This window comes from Agelaius phoeniceus, chromosome 1 (genome assembly GCF_051311805.1).
Source record: "Agelaius phoeniceus isolate bAgePho1 chromosome 1, bAgePho1.hap1, whole genome shotgun sequence".
NCBI lineage: Eukaryota > Metazoa > Chordata > Aves > Passeriformes > Icteridae > Agelaius > Agelaius phoeniceus.
The window spans coordinates 82,143,269-82,165,677 of NC_135265.1; the positions used below are offsets into that span (position 1 = coordinate 82,143,269).

General features: G+C 40.5%; 1 protein-coding gene and 1 pseudogene across 1 annotated transcript; both read left to right on the plus strand.

Annotated features, from left to right (window-relative positions):
- The first annotated feature begins 2,530 nt into the window (after window positions 1–2,530).
- Window positions 2,531–7,728, plus strand: LOC129128734 (carboxymethylenebutenolidase homolog). The gene is made up of 5 exons (XM_054646227.2): window positions 2,531–2,736; window positions 3,352–3,459; window positions 5,312–5,454; window positions 5,828–5,919; window positions 7,549–7,728. Exons 1-5 carry the CDS (start codon window positions 2,531–2,533, stop codon window positions 7,726–7,728), a joined length of 729 nt encoding a protein of 242 aa, XP_054502202.1.
- Window positions 7,729–14,866: 7,138 nt separating this feature from the next.
- Window positions 14,867–20,567, plus strand: LOC143695224 (carboxymethylenebutenolidase homolog; annotated as a pseudogene).
- Window positions 20,568–22,409: the final 1,842 nt, after the last annotated feature.

A 22,409-nucleotide genomic window follows, 5' to 3' on the forward strand; every position in this document is an offset into this window, starting at 1 on the left:
TCAATATCTGTGGTTTTCCCCATGAGCAGCAGTAACTTTTCCCCCTGTTCCCAGCAGGCCCTGCATCCCCTCTGTGCTGCAGCACAGTGATGCAGAGCAGGGCATAAAGGTGAGATGCTGCCGACTTGGAACTGTGCCATGGGGAAAGCAGGAAAAGGAAAAGTGTAGTGGATGAAATTGGTGGGAAGAGGGAATGAGGTGAGACTGGAAAAGTAGGAAATATCCTGGCGCGTTGCTTTGCCACACCACATTGCGTGGGACAAAGCAGGTGGGAGTAAATAAATCTCCTGACTGAACAGGATCCCATCAAACTTCTAAGCAGTTCAGGTGTGGCTGACTATTTACTAACGTTCTGTGCTGCCTGGTGCCTGGAAAGGAGCCAGCTGGCCTGGCCTCAGTCAGCACAGGCCAAAGAAATGGTTTCTGGGAAGCAACCAACGGATAGGGAGGAGGCTGGTTCACAATTATTGCAGAGTTTAGTGACTCCTAAGCAACACTTCCTTGAAGGGGACACAGGTTGTGCCCTTCTCAACAAAATACCACAGTGGAGTAGGACTGTGGCTGCCATCTCAGAAGGCACCAGTGCTAGCTAACTTTGGGAATGCCTGTGGCTTCTCCAAGCAGCCTCCTTTACTTCAAACAGCTCATTCATCTTAGGTTATAAAAAAGAGAGGTAGGAAGCGCTTTTGTATGAACAGACCTCTCTCAAGCATTTTCAGGCATTTCAAGCATTATGGGGGGGCCTCAACTAGGAGATAATCTCCCACGTGTGACACACCTTCCACTTTCATGTAATGCCAAAACAATGGAGGTCTTAATCCTGAAGATTAGGCTACTTTGTGCTTCCTAGAACCAAGCCTGACAGATGTTGAGAAAGGTGGGATGAAAATTACACATGTAATCAATTCTCATTTATCAGCACAGGGGATTACTGGTGATGAGAGATCATCCATCTTGTGGATTTATCTGAATGAGCTTGATTAGAGCAGTAAAGCCATGTCTGCCCAGTTCCCGTATGTCTACACCACTCTTAGCCAGGGTTATGGTTGTAATCAAGCATATTTGCTCAAACTCAGTGCTGGCCCTGCCAGATCTGGTAACAGCAGCCCCAGGCTTGGGAGAGGATGGGGAAGAACAGTGTCTCTGCACTATGCATTGAGGAGCATTTAATAAGTTTAAATGCATATAAAATTTGGGTATAAAGCAGTCTAAATGCATATAAAATATGGATCCTTTTATTGTGCCAGAGTGAATCATGCAAACTGGGAAGTATTGTGCAGGGCATAAGCAAGCGGTGAGTCTCTGTGGCATCAAGTCTCTGTTCTTCAGTCTGTCTGTACCACGGTTCCAAATGTGCCTGCATTGCCTAGGTAAAATTACCCATTACTCTGTGAAATGCAGCCCTCTGCTGCTCTAGTCAATGGAGGGCTGAGGAAGGCATGTATTTTTTGGGGAATTTGCTGCCCTTCCATGAAGATTAGATAGTTTTATGAAGTACATGTTACAGCGCGAACTAAAATAATAGGTTGATGTAGAAATGATGAAGTGGAGACAGTCATAGTGTATGTGCCTATGTACTGCACGCCCAAGGACAGTTTCAAAGTCAGCACAAAGTCAGTACATGGCTAGGAAGTGCTACTATTATCACTGCCCCTGCAGACTTAATTGGATGCCTTGTACAGATGCATTGTAACACCACTTTTAATTACAGGATCGTAATCTACTTTTTGCACAGAGTCCATTCCAAGCTCCTGACACAGAGAGTCAGAACAACTTTTGACTTTAATCTGTCTAGCACATCTACTGGCTCATTGTCTCTAATTGCTACTTTTGCAGGAGGGACAAAACCATATACTCTCAAATATTCTGAATGAGGCTTGCACATAAGCTTGTTTTTTTGCAATCCCTCTCAAGGGCATAGGGGCACATGGCATTGGAATCTAGTTTATAAATCCATCCTGCAGCTCTTCACTAACTGTGCCCAGTCCTCCTGCTCTCAGAAGAGCAGTGACGGTGCTACAGATGAGCTACCAGGCACCAGCACCAGCAGAAGCACTGAACACCCCACTTCAATGCAGCAGTTGAGTGCTGTGGTCCTTGCAAATAGCTCAGAGGAACCAGCACAGGATTCCCCATGAAGACATGGGTGATGGCCCCATACCTCAGGAGACAGTGACATGGGAAACCATAGTGCTTCACACCCATGCTCACAGAGCCACATGGCAGCAAAACAAATGTGACATGAGTGTCAAGACCTACATGTCCAGGTTGTTTGTAGTTTGTTCACTTTGATTTTGGTATTTCTTTTTATTCTCAGCTTAATAACATAATAGATGAAGAGGCATTCTTCACTGGAACATTGGTTTTGCTTTTTTCTACTTTCTCTCTTCATACAAGGATGTCAATGTTATTTACAGAAGTTATTAAACTACTTTCAGAAGACCATATTTGCCTTTTTGTCCTAAATGATTTTTGGTAACAAATTATTTTTACATTCTTGCTATATTCTTCTTGTTTTTTAGGTTTTCAAATGGCTGATCCTTTTCTATATAATACTGGAGAAAGGTCTCACTATGGGTGCCTTGGCCATGAAGTACAAATTGACTACCTTAAGGCATATGTTTGTAGACCATCTTTTTCCACGGACAAAGCTGTGATTGTGGTTCATGATGTATTTGGATGGCAGTTCCCAGACATTAGATACATAGTCGATTTGATAGCAGGTCATGGATATATGTAAGCAAATTTCTTTCTTATCTTCCCCTTAAATGCACTGATAGACCACCAAGCCCAAAGCCAGGCATAGCATATGATGTTTCCAACAGACAACCATACCACTTCAGTCTGAGCAAATAAAGAAGAAAATGGACAATATATTTCCATGGAGCCACCAAAGATGCTAAAACTGACTCAGGAAAATGGCTAGCTGAGCACAAAGGCACAAGGAGTCTTGAAGTGCCTGTGTTTGTGCTTATGAAGCAACATGGGTGGTCCAAAGAGAAACAGTGGAATCTATTTTAATTTGTGTAAGCTTTTCAGAACCAAACCTTTTGAACATTTGCTTTTCCTTGTAACAGCAAAGAGGTATATATGTGTTAATATAGAATCAGGAGGTTTGTTTAATCCCTTTATTTTTGTATTAAGTGTGTCTAAGGAAATAATAAGGAAACAATTTGTGTCTTTTTTTTTTCCATAAAAGACATATACTTTTAGCTAGCTGATTACCAGAAAAGGACAAGTAAAACATGATTCAGACAGCGATCGTGTAGATGTGTACTCTGGACTAGAAGATATTAAGAGACACTTAGACAGTTTTAATGAAAATTGACTTGAATTCCATATCTCACACAGAACCATCTGCCCAGACTTCTTCAAGGGGACAAAACCCTGGACATCTACTGATCACTGGGCTGACTTTCCTGACTGGTTGAAAAATCATGATCCTATGAAAGTAGACAAGTAAGATACATATTTGTACTTGAACTTTAAGAAGCATCTAGCAAACAAGGAGAATTTATATGAAATGTTAGAAATAGCACCTCACAGCAGAGCAAGCTGGCTGCACAACCACAGTTTCTTGTTCTGGGTGATTCTTCTGTGGTTCTGGGCACTGTCTTGTCTGAGATTTGAATAGGATCATCTGCTCTGCCCATCACTCTGCTTATTGTCCGCATCTTGTGTTCCTGAGCCCTTTTCTGACTATGTTATACTGGCCATGCAGGCTCACAGTGTTTCACAGGCTACAAAACACCCAGCACTCTCACCCACAAGTGCTGATTCTGCACTCAGTTCCTCAAGATAAAGAGGAAAATTCTTCTACAACTGCAGATGTTATCTGCCAGTTGTCACATGCCCATCTTGCCCTCTGCCTTGGAGATTATGATAGATACTGATGAGATTCTCCTGAACAGCATACATAAAAATTTGCTAGACTGACCAAAACCTAAGAAACATCTGATGAACTGTACTGGTTTTTTTCAGAGTGAAATAGAGGGATTATTTTCTGTAACAAGGCTTCTCTGAATTATGGGAGGTATTGCTGATTCTTCAGCATCTCTCACCACAGCTCAAAACTTCAGATGATAGTGAGGCAATGGTGACACCCTATTGCTCAGCTACCATCCTGCAAGCCACAAGTATTCTTCTGACCCTGTCCAGATATTCAGCAGCCCCAGTCTATCTTCAATGTCTCTCAGCAAATATTTTGACCATATAATTCCAGAAGCTGTGACCAAATTTTTTAAGACACAAATTACTAGCAATTGTAAAAAATCCCCCTCCAAAGAAGAGCAGATATGTGGGCACTGTCTTAAAAAATTAAGATCTCAGGACATGCCTTTGCTGTCTTCTGAGGGATCACTTGTAGGTGAACATTCCAGTTCAGATCCATTGCTCTTTCAGAGAACACAGAACCCAACTTATCCATGGCCTTCTTAGTATCCTTTCAAACAAACCAAAACTTAGAGAGCATGGCCACAGGCCTAGGACATAATGTCCTCTTCATGTCACTGTCACACTGGGTTTTTTTTGGCCAGCCTAACCAAACCTGAATGACCATACAACTCTACCTCATGTTCGAAAATGCAGTTAATAGCTTATGAACTCTGCATTTAAACTTAATTTAAAACTCTGTAGGCAATGAAGAAGATAAAATTATTGAGACCTCAGAAGTCAGCAATTTTAAAGAAAATTACTTGCTCTCACCTACAATAATAAAAATATTTTTCACTTTTTTTTCATTGCACCTCATGCAAAAGTTTTTTTTTAAACATTGTTGTTACTGACAATGTAATTTGCATAAATGCTATTTTAGCATAACATTCTTGCATGTAGGCTTGGTAAGATATTTTCGTATTAACTCATGTAACAGGAATGACAGGAAAAATCTTTATCTAAATTGGTGAACTCTGTAGAGATAGTACAGTGAAGCTTATCTATTCCTACAGTCCATAATGCAAGATGTTGTTCTACTTGCAGATATGTCTTGTCTTTAGTTGTCCTGTCCTAGACAAAGTGATTCAAATAAAAATTTACTAATTTTGAAAACAAAGGAGCAGGTGACAATTCAGGTAAGTATTTAAGTGCCTACACCTGTACTTCCCTAAACTAGGACCAGAGATGTTAACTCTCATTTAATAATGTAAGCCACTGCTCTAGCCTGAAATGTGCTTTTTAAAGTAATCTCTGTTTTAAACAACTAAGGGTGCAGACACAGAAAAAATACCATGTATGTCTTTTAATTTACTTCTTAAATTGTCAAGTATTGGCTCTGCAATAGATTCCTTAGTTTACTTTTCTTTATATGTCTTAGGGAAGCTGATGTTGTCTTGAAGTATCTAAAGGAACAATGCGGTGCAAAGAAGATTGGTATCGCTGGGTTTTCCTGGGGTGGAATGGCAGTACATCACTTGATGCTGAAAAATCCTCAATTAGCCGCTGGGGTGTCCCTCTATGGTAGTGTAGAACATGAAAACTTACTTGGGTTCACATGACTATGCATTGTTTGTAATTCTACTTATTGCTTTGTAACAATTTCTATACTCAACTCAAAGGTGAGTTGCAGATTTTTTAATTATGGTTATTTCAGCCATAAGCTATATTGGTACAAAAATATTAAGGATACTGTAAACAAAAAAAATTTCATTCCTTGTTTTAGGAGAGCAGGGAAATATGCTTTCCAAATGCTTATTCTCCATCCACATAGCCAGTGTCCTCATCCAAGTAATGTACCTAATGAGTAAACCTAAATAGAAATGTTCTCTTAATTTGCCATTTATCTCTCTGTAATGCTAACCTCACTAATGGACTGTTTCTCAAAACATTACAGGAATAGTTAGAGACTCTGAAGAAAGATACCGTTTACTAAATCCCACATTTTTCATTTTTGGTGAGAAAGACCACACTATTTCTTTGGATCAGGTAAGCTCTTGTTCTGGAAAGACTTCTTTTCCCATAGCTCATTTATCTTACACAGAAATCCTTGTTAGAAACCACTTTCACATACAAAAAAATTAGACAGTTTGGACAGTTCTGTTTCTATTTCGACTTCCCCTCTATCTTGTTTAGGTTATTCAAAGCTTCTTTTTTGAGGTAAGAAATACAGTAAAGAACAGTCATCAGTCTCTGAGTGGCTAGATAAGCAGAGTGTGAAACTGGGCAGGAATATCCAACTGGGTATGAGCCAAGCATCTCAAAAACTTGTAGCTACTGCTACAAGTAGCTACTGCTACTACCTGAGAAATCAGGTAGCTAAACCATTGAATCTGGACACTGAATGGGGGAAAAAAAAGTATTTTCAGCTTAGTGACTGAACTTTCTGATGAGTTAGTCTCATGACAAACTGCTTTTGCCACAGGAAGACAAAATGAACTGCGTCAAAAGAGTGGGCATGAACTTTAGCTGAGACAACAACAACAACAACTCATAGACTCAGATGTTTTGACTCCTGGCTGCCATCTATGTTCTGATATAACCCAGGGGTTATATGTAAGCATATGTGAGAGGCTGGATAAATATATGGGTAGGAAACTGGTGCCCTCTTCTGTGCATAAATTCTTTTTCTTCAGTGACAAGGATAACATACAACCTCTAGCACAGCTTGTTTTTTAGGGTAGGGTCTGACTGGAGAACTGGCAGTGTGCTCTGGGAATGCAGAAGTCATTCAATATTTTCTTCCAACTGCATTAGTCAGCATATTAATCTGTACCTCATATGTGTCTCTGCAGAGGAAAACAAATCCTTCACCCTCTGTCCTCGTTTTATGGCAAACATGTCTTTCTCCCAGGGGCACACTTTTGGCAAATGCATTTTTTCTGCATGCGTTACACATTGAAATCACTCCCTTTTCTCCTGAAGCTTTCTTTCTGTGCAGATTGCATCAGTAAAAATTTCTGCATTAAACAAAAAACAACCCTCAAATACATAGTTTTCTGTACTGAAAAAAAGGGCTTCATAAAAAAACCCAAACCAAAATGACAAAAAACCGTGAAATAAATTACAATACTCTCTCTAATCTGCACAATGGGTAGAAGTAAGCTTTTGGGGAAAAATAAGCATTCATTCTTCTATTTTCTGACTTTTAGTGGCAATAGGCACAACTGTGCCAGCAAATGTATATGGATACATGAACACATTGTATACTAATTGCATACTAATCACCAAAACATTGTGCAAGAGCAATGTCTTTTTGTTGTTCAGTTAACAAAAGAAACAAAAAGCCCTCCATGTTTTCTTAAACTCTGTTACTAAACCTATCAAAATGTTTTGGACTGATGGTCACTAAGGTTTATGGTCCATGGTCTCTCAGGATCAGAGCTTCAAGTGTAGGTTACAAGTCTGAGTCTGAACAGAAACACACCTGTTCCTTTATGGCAATGATATTTACCAAACCATTTTTGCTGCAACTGTTGAGGTTCTTAGACTCACCCAGACTTTAAAATAAAGTGTCAGTCTTATACCCAAAGAGGCATTTTCTCTATGAGAAACTGCAAATTTGGCAGATTTAAAAAAACCCCATAATGTAATGGAAAAATGTTTTTTTTTTTACAGATCTTCTTATTGGAGGACAAGCTGAAACAGTATTGTAAAGTTCCATACAAAATTAAAGTTTATCCTGGGCAAGTTCATGGGTTTGCACAACTGAAGCCAGAAGATATGAAACCTGATGATAAACCTTATATTGAAGAAGCTAGAAGGGATATGATTGATTGGATCAAAATGTTTGTTTGACAATAGCAGAAAGAAATGCTAGGCTTCAAGATCAGTGATTGATTTAATTTGAGAGAAGAAAACAGTCAAGGGAAAATGATCTCATTTTGAAAGTTGACATAAACTAAAATAGGAACGCTTTAATTTATATCTTTAAATTATTTTTGACAATATTCACAGAAGATTGTGAATTAAAAGTCAGACTAAAGGATGATTAGGCATTAAAAAGTCTTTTGAAGTTTTCTTGCTTTTTATTTGCTTCATTATTTTATATTATGACCTTGATACTCATGATAGTGCTTATCCATTTTTCTTTTCTAGTAAGCATGACTTCATTATGACTTTACTTGAGTAATTGCAGGCTTTATTTTGGTATGATGACTGGTGGTCATAGGTGTTCACATGGAAGTACCCTGTATTTGCATATAGACATTTTCTTTCATTACCTATGAAGTATTTTTCTCAGCTGCAGTGGGCAGAATTCCCCGTGCATGAAACAAGCACTTGGCTATACCATGGAGTTAGGAAGAAATGATGTTATTAAGTGACACCCTCCAGATATTCCCTTGGCAATATTCAGAAGGGTATTTCTGGTATTCCTTCATCAACATCAAGGAAAAATAGAAACAGTCCCTCCTGCAGAAGTAATCCAGACATGAACACTGCAGAAACAGTGGGTTTTATGTCATGATGAAATTGTGGTAATCAGGCACAGGGCTCATGCAATCCCAATTTTATTTTTTGCTGCACATTATATTCTTGTTCCTCTCTCAAGTTCTTCCCCTTTATCACCCTCATATCCTCCCAATAACATAATACATAAAAAAAAAAAAAGCATCCCCATGTACACTCTGCCCTTGTGTGTTTTTTGAATTTCATTCCTTGGTAATGACTTGGCAATTAGTGTTTACTCAGAGATTCTCTAAGGAACCCATCGCCCTTTTTATTTTCTTCATCTGTCAGTTTCTCACCCTGTCACCTTGTTAATGTTGCCATAAGTTAAGGCTAGCTAGCTATATTAATATGACTTTCCCTTTGATATCAGGCAGTCTGGCAGTTTCACACATTGTTATCCTGTCAGTGTAACTATATGGTCACAGCATGCTGGCTGTCCACACACCTCAAAACACCAACTATGTTAAACAATACTTGCTTGATGAGCCGTCTAAAAGGGCTTTTTATGTACTCTGAGTTAGATGCATGGGAGAAATACCAACAAGACATTATCAAGAGGCCAAAATAAAAAAAAAAAAACCAAAAAACTTCATTGGCAGCTATAGAAAATCATAGAACTTTGGCAAGAGGTTTAGAGTAGCATTCTATTAACATAAAACATCTCACAAAATGTTATTCACTTGTCTATTCAACTTGCCAAACTCCAAACCCATCTAATTTTAAATAATTCAAAACTCCAAGAAGAGTGAATTAGAAGAAAGAGACAAAGACAGAAAAGATATAGAAAAGAACAAGTATAGCTACCATTTCTAGTTCCAGCAGTGTCCAGTCTCTCAGAGTTGCATGCCCAGCTGTATTAATGCATTTAAATATTTTATGGTCCTTATTCAATATGTCAGTAGCTGGTCCTGTTTGATTACAGGAAAGGTGCCATTTCTGTGAGTGAGGTCCTGATTTTTGATAATTATTCCTTCTGACATGAGCAGGAGTTCTTCTCACACTCTGTTGCTTGCAAAAGAGCTGACATTGCAGCAGCCTTTTCCTTGCACCTTCTATTACCCAGACACAGTCTGATCCATATGCAATCATCTTGTGTGGGTGTGTAAAGAAATATCACTACTGTGCCATTAGAAATCTGGGAAACCTTGTCTCTTTATGGAATAGAACCCTGACAGTGAAAGCTTGGATTTGGCAGCAGTTGCCTTGCCTTGCCTTGCCCTGCCTTGCCTTGCCTTGCATTGCCCTGCCTTGCCTTGCCTTGCCTTGCCCTGCCTTGCCCTGCATTGCACTGCCTTGCCTTGCCTTGCCTTGCCCTGCCTTGCCCTGCCTTGCCCTGCCTTGCCTTGCATTGCCCTGCCTTGCCTTGCCTTGCCTTGCCCTGCCTTGCCTTGCCTTGCCTTGCATTGCCTTGCCCTGCCTTGCCTTGCCCTGCCTTGCCTTGCCTTGCTCTGCCTGGCCAAGGAACTGTCTCTTAAGACTGTTTGCTGCCTTCATCTTTGGTGAAGATGGTGAGCCATCTCTGGGCAATGGTGAGCTACAGTCATAAAAATTGTATTGTGACACCACTTCAGATGGAAAATATTATATCCATGAACTTTAACGAATAGGGGAATCTATGCTGCTTATTTCCCAAGTCTGAGGTACAGCTTTGCAGTAAATGAGTTTTCAGGTGCAAGAAGAAAGGATTTTGTGTGTGTATGTGTGTAAATAAGGGCATTTTAAAGTATGCAAACACAGCCATTTTTCTTTTCAGTTGTACTGGGGACCTTGAAATCCATGACACAAGTGGTTATCTCTTAAACTCAAGGACTGACAAAATTACACAATCAAGGTCACTGCTGCACATCAAAATGCACACTGTAAGGTACAATACAATACATGTATCATCAGTGTGACTTGCTGCTATTTGCCATCCAAAAAATGCTGGAATTGAGACTCTTTTGTTCTTCCAGTACCAGTAAACAATCGTGGTCTACTGGCTTGTTGTGCATGATGAAGAGTTAGGACTGAAGACATTAATTATTTATGTAATACTTGCACTTAGACAGTCCACAGTCATGCAGGGGATTGTTAGATTTGTCTTCCTTTAGATTCATTACAGTCAAGCACTTAAGCTTTTGCTTTTTTAATTCTTAGGGACAGCACAGAAATGGATGCACAAATTTTCCAGACAAACTAGGAACAGAATGTTTTCCAAAGGCAAAGGCGATGAATGTGCCTGAGATGTCTGAAAAATGGGTACATACAGACATGCCTAGATCACAGTCCTAGGACTTAGCAGGCTTAATTCACTGCAAAAAGGACACACAGGTCCTGAAATGCTCCTGTCTTGCCCTGGGAAGATGGTGGCTGGCACTGTGTTGATACAAAGAAATAATTTAGTAGATCTAGCCAATAGCTCCCTTCATGGTTCTCAGGAATGAAGGAAGGCATCAGAAGTAGGTTGTAGGCCAAAATAACCTTGGGGCCACCAAGATGGTAAGAGGATGGGAGCACCTTTCCTGTGGAGACAGGGTGAGAGAGTTGGGGTTGTTTGGCCTGGGGGGCTGCCTCCGTCTTCACCCTCCACGGGCGCAGTGGAGAAGGTCGTGTCAGGAAGGCACAGGGGAAGGTGAGGAGGCAGCAGGCACTAGGGGATCCATGGAGCTCTGAGATGTTTCACAACTTCTCCGGGGCAACCTGCCCAGAGAAGTGACAGAATCTCCCTCTTTGGAGAGGTTCAAGACCTTCAGCGTGAGTGAAGCTTGGAATGGTGTAGTCTTGTCCTGGCCCATGAGAGATTGGACAAGGTGAGTTCCAAGGGCACCTCCAACCTCTCCTGATCCCTAAAATCCCCATGATGACCTGACCTGGTGCTTTCAGTACAAATCTGTTACCATGTCCCCAGAGGGTATCTCTGGGTCCCCAGGTGCTACCCCCACAGCTGGATCTTATATTGCCAAACACTGAGGCCCCAGTCTCACAATGTTTCCATGTGTGCCAAGGAGAGCTCCAGGCCCTTGGCACCACTCCTGTGCCTACATAACCTCAGAAAAACTCTCCAAGTGTCATGGCTTTGTGAAGGGAGCACCAAACACTATGTCATTTTTGTAGGAGACAAGGGGCGAGGGTGATGAAGGTCTTGAAAATAGCAATTTGAGGAAGCTGTAAAAGCAGTGTCTGCTGTAGTTTGTCCTGAAGTGAAAAATGCTGCTTGCATTATTGGTGTTAAAACCTGTTTGAAGTGGGATAGAAACTGTTTTCCAAATACTACTCATCTTAAAAAATAGCATTCAGTGGGGAGCCTCTTTAGGTGACACTCGTCCCTATGATCCAGGTGTCGTGGGTGTGGGATAGCATGTGTGGGATGCAGCTGCATGTTGTGTAAACAGATTTTATAGGTGAGACATGAAAGCCTGCTTGTACTCTTCTCCAAAGCCACCGAGACAGGGGTCATCAGGGCTGGCACAGGGCGTCTCCAACTATTCTGGGCATCCAGGCTCTCCTGCTGCTCACAGCATGTGGCCACATGTGCCATGGCCTCTGGGGTGCCTGAGAAATTGTTCCTTGGGTTGGTTGGTTGATCTCACTGGTGGTGGATGCCCTGACCTCATCTCAGCTCACCCTCCTCTTTTCTCGTTCCCGTTCTTCAGTGAGCAGGTAAAGAGTTTGCAAGTAGTGAGCAGGTAAAGAGTTTGCACATAGTACGTAAAAGTGTCCTTCAGGTCCTCCTTTAAAAGCTGTATTGAGGCAGGATGCTTCATACCTACAGAAACTGGAGGATGGTTTGCCTTGAGAGAAGGAAACGAGGTCGTTTTTGCACTTCTCAGCCCAGATATAACTCCAGTTTAGGCAAGATCTGCTGCAGCTGGTTATCACAGCTTGTTTTCAGCACTACATTAACAGCACTGTGGTTAACAGCTTCACAGCCAGACCACACTTGCTCCAGGAAATGTCCACAAGATGGGGCCCCTTTCCTTGACAGCCACCAAGAAAACTTTTAGGGACTTTGGCTCTAATTACAGTAATCAACACTCTAAATGGTCCATGTCAAATCCTACAGTAAAAGTACACCAGTGTCAGAGGAAACCTGGCTTCCTAGTAAATGGAGGCTGTAGCAAGCAAAGCTGTTGAATGTTGTCTCTGTGTGCAGCAAGGCACCAGCCTGTGGGGTGTGATAAAAGGTGGAATGTCATCTGCTCATTAGGAGTTTGTAGTTATTCAGAGAAAACCCTGGTTTGTCATACAGCATCATCACACTACTGAATATTTATCAGTTTATCTGCTGTATGTAGGAAAATCAAATTATCTTGGGATATCATTAGAGCTTGATAAGCCAATAAGTTGGAAGAAGCGTGATTTGAATTTTAAGCCAAAGGTATTCTCTTTATGCTTGCTCATCATGAGCCAGACCTTTCTTTCTCCAATATAAGCAAGTATAAATAGAGCTACACTAAGCTGCTTAAAGAAATTTTAACTGTGGCAAACAGTATTAATTCCAAAATGCTGAGTTAATCTCCTTGCAATTCCAGAATGCTGAGTTAATCTCCTTGCAATTCTCTGTTAAACTTAATTGGCTAAATACTGCAAAATCACTTTAAAATTCCTCGGCAAACTAGAACTCAATTGAGAGGGCAGCCCAAATATCTATCACTGGAAAAGTAGCATTCAAAGAACAGCAGCTGGTAAATCTGAATTTCTGCCATCCAAACATCACCAGTGCTCAGGTACAAGGAACCTCTGCTACAGAATGAAGTCTTGTGGAGACAGATTTGTGTCTGGCACTCCTGTGCTGCATGAGAAAATGGGGAGTAGCCACCTTGATGACAGGCCATAGAATAAAACTGCACAAGGACTAATCAGCAATGGGAAGAATAAATAGATGAAGGAAAAAACAGAGAAGCATCTCAAACTAGTGCTGTTTGGAGTCTTGTTAACTATTTCTGTGCTGATGCTATAGCCCCAGGCTCCTTGCTGCGGGTGGGAGAACAGCACAGACGCTGTTATGCTCTGGCTGCAATATCAGGAGTTCACAGATAAGACTCTGCCCAAACTGAGTCTTACCCAAATTGTTTTGGTATTTGGTTTTATTTTCTAGAGAGGGTTTATGTGAGAAATTAATCTTGAAACTGCTTTTAATACCATTTACTGCATTACAATTGTAGCAGAGAAATTGAAGAGGGATTATTGGAAGTGTATTAGAGACTTTATTTAGTGTGTATTTTAATTAGTTAGAAAATCTAGAATGGAATAAGTAACTAAGATATATTCTGAACAAAAAGCAGTTCAGCATTGAAGAGCACATTTGATTTTTATTGCCAGCATGCTGCATTTCACTTTGGTAAGGGGACTAGCCAGACCAAGGAATATTGTTCCAGTACATGCATTTACATGGGAGTAAGCAAACAGTTCCATTTTGATCAGTTAAGAGTGACAGCAGAACAAGGTTTTAAACAGCTTCTCAGACTAGGGTAAAATAAATGCTCTTTGTATGACTGCCTAATGACTGTGAAGGGGAAGAGGAGGGATCACCAAATGTTAATTTGGTTTAAAAAGATGCTACAATGGCCTGTCTCCTGTTGAAAGATACAAGAAACTAAATTGAGCATGAGGGTTTCATCTGAGAAGACCTCCTAGGTCATAAACTCTATAGAAGCCTTTCTTCACTTGAGGAGAAATGGAATAGTTTCCAGCTTGTCCTTTAAAATGCATACCTGTGGAGAAGTTATGTATCTGTGCTGTATGAGGATGTGTTATATGCACAGCACTGGTGTATGTCTCTATTCTTCTGACCACTCTCAGTTCAGATTGCACAGTGTACAACTTTGCAAAGAAACCCTCTGCTGATTTACCTTCTTCAAGATGACTTATTAGAATCTTTAAAGATGCCAGTCAATGATGGGCTCCCTGGGAAAGGGAAAGGATTATGTACGGCAGGGGATACAAGAGATCAAGAGCATGCAGGAAGCAGCAGGTTTGGAGTCCCTGAGAAGAAAGGGAAAGGGGACATATAGAATGAAAGCTTGAAGGGAGCAGCAGTAAGAAAAACAGCATGATGATAGTGGGGTCCCACAGGAATTACAGCAAGAGGTTAGCAGGTGCAAGTGTGTGAGGAGGAACTGCAAGACCACATGAGAGGAGTGGTTACGAAGCAGTGTGTGGGGCCATCACATGGAAATGTAGCTAATCACATGCTGAATTGCTCCAGGCACAAAGCTAGGAGGGGTGGGCTGACATAAACCCTTCCTCTGCTCTTAACACTCTCATGGGTTATGCTGACTGACCTGAAATTTATGAATATTTATGTCATAAACATGTCAACAGCCTGTTTACAATACGCACCTGGAATTTCCCTTCCAACCTTGCCGTACCAAGTGGATATCATTAGGTGTCTGGAGGGGGCTGGGGAGGACTGCATGAAGATTGACTCATAATCCCAGCTCTTATTGCAGATAACAACTGGTTTGCATTTCTGCTTTCCTGCAGATTCCTAGATGGCTGATGAATGAGGCCCTGCCCGCGTGATACTGGAGGCAGATTTGACTATGAGGGTTGTGGGGCAGGAAGTACAAGTTGAGCACATCAAGGTGTACATTTGCAAACCACCTGCCAGCACAGGCAAATCTGTGATTGTGATTCATGATATATTTGGATGGCACCTCCCAAACACCAGATACATGGCTGATATGCTAACAACTAATGGATACATGTAAGAAATCTTTTATCTTCCAAGAAATCCCACTCTTTATGATTTCTAGCCTTACCTTAGAACTGTTATATGTGAAAAGAAACTATTACCAGGCCAGTTTGAGCAATATATTTCCATAATACAGACCCAAAGAGGAACACACTGTGTAGTGTGGCAGAGTATAGCATGCTTCCTTCATTCTTTGCTGATTACAGAAGAAGTGACTGCACATGTAGAATGTGTAGGATATTGAAAATATGATGCAGTAAAAAGTGATTTTGCTTATTTTCCCAGAAAAGTGAGATGACTTTTAAAAATAGAATGTTCTGAAACACAAGTATGTGTTCTGTTTTTGTAAGCCTTTTAAAAATAAAATAATTAAGTCTGAGTTCTATGACAGGATTTTAAAAAAAATTCCATCAGCAGAAATATGAATGAATGTCATACATTTTGAGCATGATATTGAATATGTGCATATGCATGGTCCATATGCACACTTGGATATAATATAATGATAATGATAATGATAATGATAATGATAATAATAATATATAATATATATATAATCTCCTACCCCCTTCAAAGCTTTCACATTCATTTTCATTTAATGTCCTGCAACAGTTAAATTCCAAAATGTAGAAAAATCTTGCAATAACTGGACATGATGCAACGTACTCCATTTGCTTTATACATTACAGACATTCATATGGGGTTTGAACAGGCATGCAGTACCAAAAAGCAAACCTCCACACAATTCTGTAGAAGTCTAGTTTGGAGAGAGAGTGCCTTTAATGCCCTGAGCCTATGGAGCATGAGGGAAGCCAGATGTCACCAGACAGATGTGGTGTGGCTGAAATCTGTCTGTGGCACTGTCTCTGGAGAAAAAAACTCTACCTTTGCCAGCATTAGGGTTTTACTGATACACTGGAACAATGCAAGGGTCTGTTGTCTGCTCCATGCCTTTCCTGATGTCCCCTATTCTGCTCCATGTTTGGAAGTCTGTTTGTCTTGTGACCAAATGCAAATGTTGTCAATGGACACACGCCCTTCATGCTGTGCAAATCACTGCTATGACAATGTGCTGCTTTGTTACAGCAAGAGTCTGCTCTGTCAAAAGTGCCCAGTGTCTGATCAATTGGTATTTTTCAATACTACCTTGCAAATTTTCCCTATGATTCGTGCTCTGCCATACTTGTTTTTGGGATACCTTCTTTGCCTTCATCCAAACTGTTAAGAATGTGGTGGTCAAGGGAAGAAGGCATCAGGACAACTGAGCATTTTCAGGCAGCAGTGTCTGAATGAAGAGAAGTTGTATGTAGCTTCCAAGATGCTGCTGAACTGGTGCATCAATGCTTACTGAGAGAAAATAGACAGATTTTTCCCTGAGCAGTATGGGGTGAGGAGCTATGGGAACTCCATTTCAGAGACCATATTAAGCCTGATAGCTACTATTGCCTTATTAGATCAGTTTGAGTGGGAAAACCTGTTCTTCTGCATGGGTTTGGGAAGGTTCACTTTCAAAGCACTATGTGTTTCTGACAGATTCTTATGCAAAGGCCGCACAGTTTTGCCCATACATTTCCAAATACATTTATGCTCTGGGTGTCACTGTTAGTTTTTTGGTTTTGGTGTTTTTTTTTTTGTTTGTTTTTTGTTTTTTGGTTTTTTTTGTTTTGTTTTGGTTTTTTTGTTTGTTTGTTTTTTTTTTAAATAGAAATTATAGAAATTATCAAACAAGGTGAAGAAAAATAACTGCAACATACTTCAGTCTGATTTAGGCCAAACTGATCCAGTCATTTCACCATGTTCAATAACATCCATGAGGTGTGTCTGGGGATGGAGAGAGCCAAAGACATTTTAATAAGTGAAAGATGATTGCTGTTTCCCAGAGATCCCATTGCTTCCACACAGCAACACCTGGTGGTGACCTAGTGGTGGCAGCCTCCAGAGTCCCTTCTGCACCAGGAAACTCTGTCCTCCACTAGTAAGTCACAACTGCTGCTGGTCATGAGACACATTTCAGCCAAGGTCATCCTGAGCTGGGCTTTGCATCCCGTGATGCAGGAGCTCAGTACTGAGTGGACTCTTAGTGCACTTCCCTTTTTCCAGTCACCAGATGAGTAAAACACTACTCCCCTTCTTCCCACACAGTTTCCCTTCACTTGTTCTTTGCTGACCTCAGTCCATCAGGCGTCTGTTGTTTTGGTTTTTTCCTTGCTCATAAGTAAGCCTCACCATGTGCCCTGTAGTAAACAACTATTTTATGTAATTGTCTTGGTTTACATGGAACCCATCAATGATGGATTTGTGTTAAATGTTGTATGCAAAATGTAAATTTTTTGTAACCAGGACAGAGTTTTATCATCTTTTACAAGATCATGCGTTGTTTTACTGTGTATAGTTTCAAAAACAGGTTAAATAATACAGATAAGAGTTTTAATATTTTCCAGATTTGTATCACAGAATGTATTTTGTGGTTTAATCATTGAAAAAAGCACTTATAGGTATATTTAATGTTTTCTAACGCTCATAGGTATTTCTGTGGAATAGGTAACAATGTTATTTAAAAACATTACTTTCTCAGGAAAAAAGAGATATCAATTATGTCTGGATAGAAATCTTCCATGCAATGAAAGGCCAAAAAACCCTCAGTGTTTGATTAATTAATTCAATTTTTATTTTTGTGTCTATGTGTGCAGAGCCAGCTGCCCAGACTTTTTTAAGGAGGAGAAGCTTAGACACTTTCTGATGAGCGGTCTGAATTTGAGGATTGGCTGAAAACTTGAGATGGCAGGAAAATACCAAGTAAAATGTCAGGGAGCTGGATATAACATTGCCTGCTGCTGTCAAAAACTGCCTTTCCCCACTTTTTTTGTTTCGTTTGTTTTTATTTGGTTTGGTTTGGGCTTTCTTTTGGTTTTGTTTTGTTTGAGATTGGATGCAGCTCTTTGAGCTACACTAGCAAAAGTGGCCTTTTGAAATGATTTCCTAGAAGTGGATGGAATCAATGATTTTGCCTTGAAGAGAATTCAGGGACAACTTTCTTAGTAGCAGCTTGGTGAAGAATTTTTGTCCTCTGCTGTTGACAAAAGTTGCTTCCTCTTCTTCAAAAAGCCCAGTTTAAAAGTGCTCATTGACTCAAATCGTGAGAAACCATAATTCTGATCTGATGTCTCACTGAGTAAGTAGACTGATCCTTTAAGGTGTTGTATGGAAAGAAGAAAGGAGTTATTGATTGTGCCAGAGAACTCTCCCAGCAGCGTGTAATTGCCCCCAGGGAGGTGATGGCTGCATCACCAGGCAGAGTGAGGGCCAGTGGCTCCCTAGGAATGTGGAGCTGGGAACCAGGAGGAGTATCACACCCCTCCTGTGCGCAGCACTGCCTGCACATTTATCAGCCAAGACCTGTCACTAGCAGGCTCTGCTGCCTTAATAACAGAGAGGGAAGCTGCTGGCAAGACAGCCCTGAGAAGGGGTCAGACTAATTAGAGGCCAAACTAATTAACTTTCCTGGGAGAGCAAATATCTTGGATTATTGGGAGTAGCTGCATCGAACGTTGCTGAGCTAGGGTATTTGGTGAGAAGGTTATGGGAGACATAACTGGACCATTTCCAGAGTGCTTCTGTCTCACAGGGGTCAGTTGTCTTGGAAACTTTTTAGCTTGGAATCTGCCCCCTGTCTGCTGCAATGGGAAGGCAGGGTTGGGTGCTGCCTGGCATTTCTTACAGGCAATTCACACGTTTCAAGTGTCAGCTCCAGTCAAGAAGGAATTTCTTGGCACTTAATTTGCTTGTTGTGTGTGTTTGTGTGTTGGCAGATAAAGCTGTGTTTTGGAGGCTGGTTTATTGGGGAATTTCACTGGTGCCCAAGGGGGTGAGGAACTGGGGCTGGGAACAGCCTGGAGGTGATATAAAAGCCTGAACTGCCACCCAGCTCCCAGCAATACTTTCTCTTTACTGTCTCTGCATGGTGACACATGCTACAGGAGTAAATGGGTGTTTTCAGAGCACAGCATCTCAGCAAGATGTATTTTCAGGTTGTAGGTTCTGAAAACATCTACCATGTTTGTTACATTGACTTCCCTGCAACAAATATCCCAGATGACAGCTTACAGTTACTGTCAGCATTTTCACTGGCTAATAAGTGGTATTTTCTAGAGCGGTTTTTACTACTTTTCTGTGAAAATTTACAAAGCAAACCTGGTCCAGCTTCTTCCAGAATGGCAAGCTTTTTTAACTCTTAGGTAGGTGTGTAATCAATATCCATCCTTTTCAATCCATCCTTTTAGGTTTTCTTTGATGTAGTTATGTTGCTTTTTTTATTGAATCCCATTGAGATAGCTTTTTTCTCTTTCTGATGATATCAGATTAGTGACCTTTAACACTTACCTGAAATAAATAATTATTTAAAGTATGCAAAAGAAAATCTAGTAGCAGCACAATATGGTGACAGTCACTTTTGCACCTCTGTATTTTCATATTTTCAGATACTGGTTTTACTATGGTTGCTCGATTTGCATTTCCTTACATGTCCCAGAGAAGCTGATGCTGTCCTGAAATACCTAAGGGAGCAGTGTGGTGCAAAGAAATTAGGGGTCATTGGTTTTTGAGTGGGTGGTGCTGATGTAGGTCACCTGATGATCACACACTTGGAATTAAAGGCTGGTGCATCTCTCTATGGTAGGTAAATCCAAGAATGTCCTACAAGCAGGTACACATGCATAAGCCTGTTGGGTAGCCTAAACACTTGGTGCAGCATCATTTTTTCAAATGAGGCTATCACCTGATGAAGAGAGGTATTTTTAGCAGAGTTGGAAGGATACTATGCAAAGAAGAGGGTGGTGAGGATATTCGTTCCTAGTTTTGGAAGGGTCATAGCAGACATGTCCTTAATTTGGATCTGGACACACATTCATGTTGTCCTTGGGTCACTTTCCCAATTTAGCTTCCTTTTTCCTGTTTACTACTGCTCTGCATACTGCAGAGACAGAACTTCACCCAGGAGCAGAGAGCGTTATTTTTGTTGTAGCTGCTCTGCAAAGTTGGATTGCAGTTATTTAACAACAGCTTTCCTTTATTTTAGCACCAGATTTCCTTTTGCACTCTGCTCTGCTTACTAAAACATTGCTTCTCCATGTCAGTTTGAAAGAACTCAAGCTTGTATGCATAGAAGATATCTTTGAAGTCTTAATTCAGATATTCTGTCTATACTAAGAAACTGGCTTAAATAGAGTTTTATTCTAGAAAAATTTATCTTTTGAGGAGCCATGATACCAGTAGATTCAAAATAAAGCTAGTATGTACGGCTACATATTGTGTGACATATGAAAATTTCTCACTGCAGAAGCAGAATGCTCTATTTGAGTCTGGATTTCCCCTAAAATGTCAATTGAAGATTTTATTTTCATGTTTTCCAGGACTAATCAAAGATTTTGATGATAAATTCAATTTCACGAACCCTAAATCTTTCATTTTTGATGAAAAAGATGACTTCATTCCCCTTCATCAAATATGCTAATAGTCTCCATCATCTTTGATTTCTGCATGTTTTAATTTCCATCCTAAATTGTGAGTTAAAACTCAGCCTCCTAATAGTGCTTGAAGATCAAAAAAACCAAGCAGAAAAATAGAACTGGACATAGAAGGGCTAATGTAACCTAGGAAAAGAATGAAATCTATCTATATCTATATTTTTAAGTATCTTTCTTTTGTAAAAATATGGTTACTAACCTAAGTAGAAAAGTTTCATAAGAATTCCACTGCTGTTTTGGAGTACCCTACTCAGGGACCTATCCTTTGCTGTAGGACACTTTTTCTATTGGTCTAGGAACCCATAAACCATGTAGGATGTGATAAATCACATCCAAATGTGTCTGTTAGAGGCTTCTTGTTCAATTATAGTGTATGTGGCACTGCCATATATTTCACATAGGAAATACCTTTGTTATGTCCATGCCTTTGCAATTGGGAGGCCTCCTTTTAGCAAATTTTCTAGAATCTGAATGCAAAAGTGGATGCCGTGCTTTAACATGCTTTGAAATACTCTCCAGTTCCTTGAGATTCATGTTTGAAGTTAGACTTAAAGTAAATTAATCTGTGTATTATGACCCTTGTTCATCTATGTTCCAAATAAATCACAAGCCCAAAATTTAGGAACATGAACACATTGCTTGGTGAAGCTCATTTTGAGAGATGAAGCTTTTTTGACTTGTAGCCTGGTGGCAGATGTGTGTTTAGCAGGTGATGTAAGGGAGCACATATCTTTCAAAATTTGTGGCTAAGGTTATTCAGAGGGGGTTCTACTCTCTTGGTTTCCCTGTGGCACAGTGAAACACCATAGATTCCTAAACTGACCAGTTTAGGAATTGAAGTGTGCATTGCAAGGTGCAGAAAGGACATTTTAATGTGAGGCTTACAACCATGGCTGCTCCCTGAAAAAGAAATCCCACATTTCACAAACAATCCATGTTTTTTTGCATGATGTATCTTGTTCCTTAGTTCTTCTGTCAGTGATATGACACAATTCTCCATGTCTCATCAGCTCAAGACTATCCTCCTCAGCACCCATTCTCCATTTGTGGCCAGCAGTAAGGAATATTCCCCCTTGCTAAACATCCTGGCAACCTGTGCTTCAGGGGGTTTCTGCGCTAGAAATTTCTAATGCCACTCCTGCAACTGTGTCAAATGGCCACTGGTGGACCAAGAGTCTGTGGATTAGCCAGACCCTTTTGGAACTTGCTTGAGCTGCTCAGCTCTAGCTCACCTTGTGACTGTGACTCCCGTGGTTTAATTATGCCTTATAATTAAAGAGGGAGAAAGGCTCGTGATCATTACTTTGAACCCAGCTGCCTCATATCTTCATCAGGTGCTTCTATTAGAAAACCAAACATGAGTGTATGCCCCTTTTCACCTTTTCAGTGCTACAGATAAAGACTGCATATCATTTAAATGGGGAGAAAAATATAATTTAGGGAAGTCTTAATTTTACTAATGACAGTCTCTCAAATTAAATATACCATCAGAGAAATATTTATTGTGGTGTCTCTCATGTAAAGATAGTCAACAGCACTAATGACCTGTATTTCTCTTAATGGGATTGTTAAGGTATTCCTACGTTATATGCTGCTAATGGCTCTCCATCTTTCTCATGGGGAGGTCCCCAGAGAATTCTGACCTGAAACTGCTGATTAACTGTTGATTTCTGTGTGACACCACCTATCTGTAATATATAAATGCAGCTGTTTCCTGGGTGATACAGCTGTCATAACACTTATTTTCCAAGAGAAGAATGCAGAAGTCTGGAAGTATTGTGCCTTAATTTGCCCCAGTGTCAAACACGGATAACTCCACATTAGTGGTG

Coding starts and splice junctions, on each gene's coding strand:
- LOC129128734 (XM_054646227.2), top strand. CDS start 2,531: ATGGCTGATCCTTTTCTATATAATACTGGAGAAAGGTCTCACTATGGG. Junction 2,737..3,351: donor ATAGCAGGTCATGGATATAT/GTAAGCAAATTT, acceptor TATCTCACACAG/AACCATCTGCCCAGACTTCT. Junction 3,460..5,311: donor GATCCTATGAAAGTAGACAA/GTAAGATACATA, acceptor TATATGTCTTAG/GGAAGCTGATGTTGTCTTGA.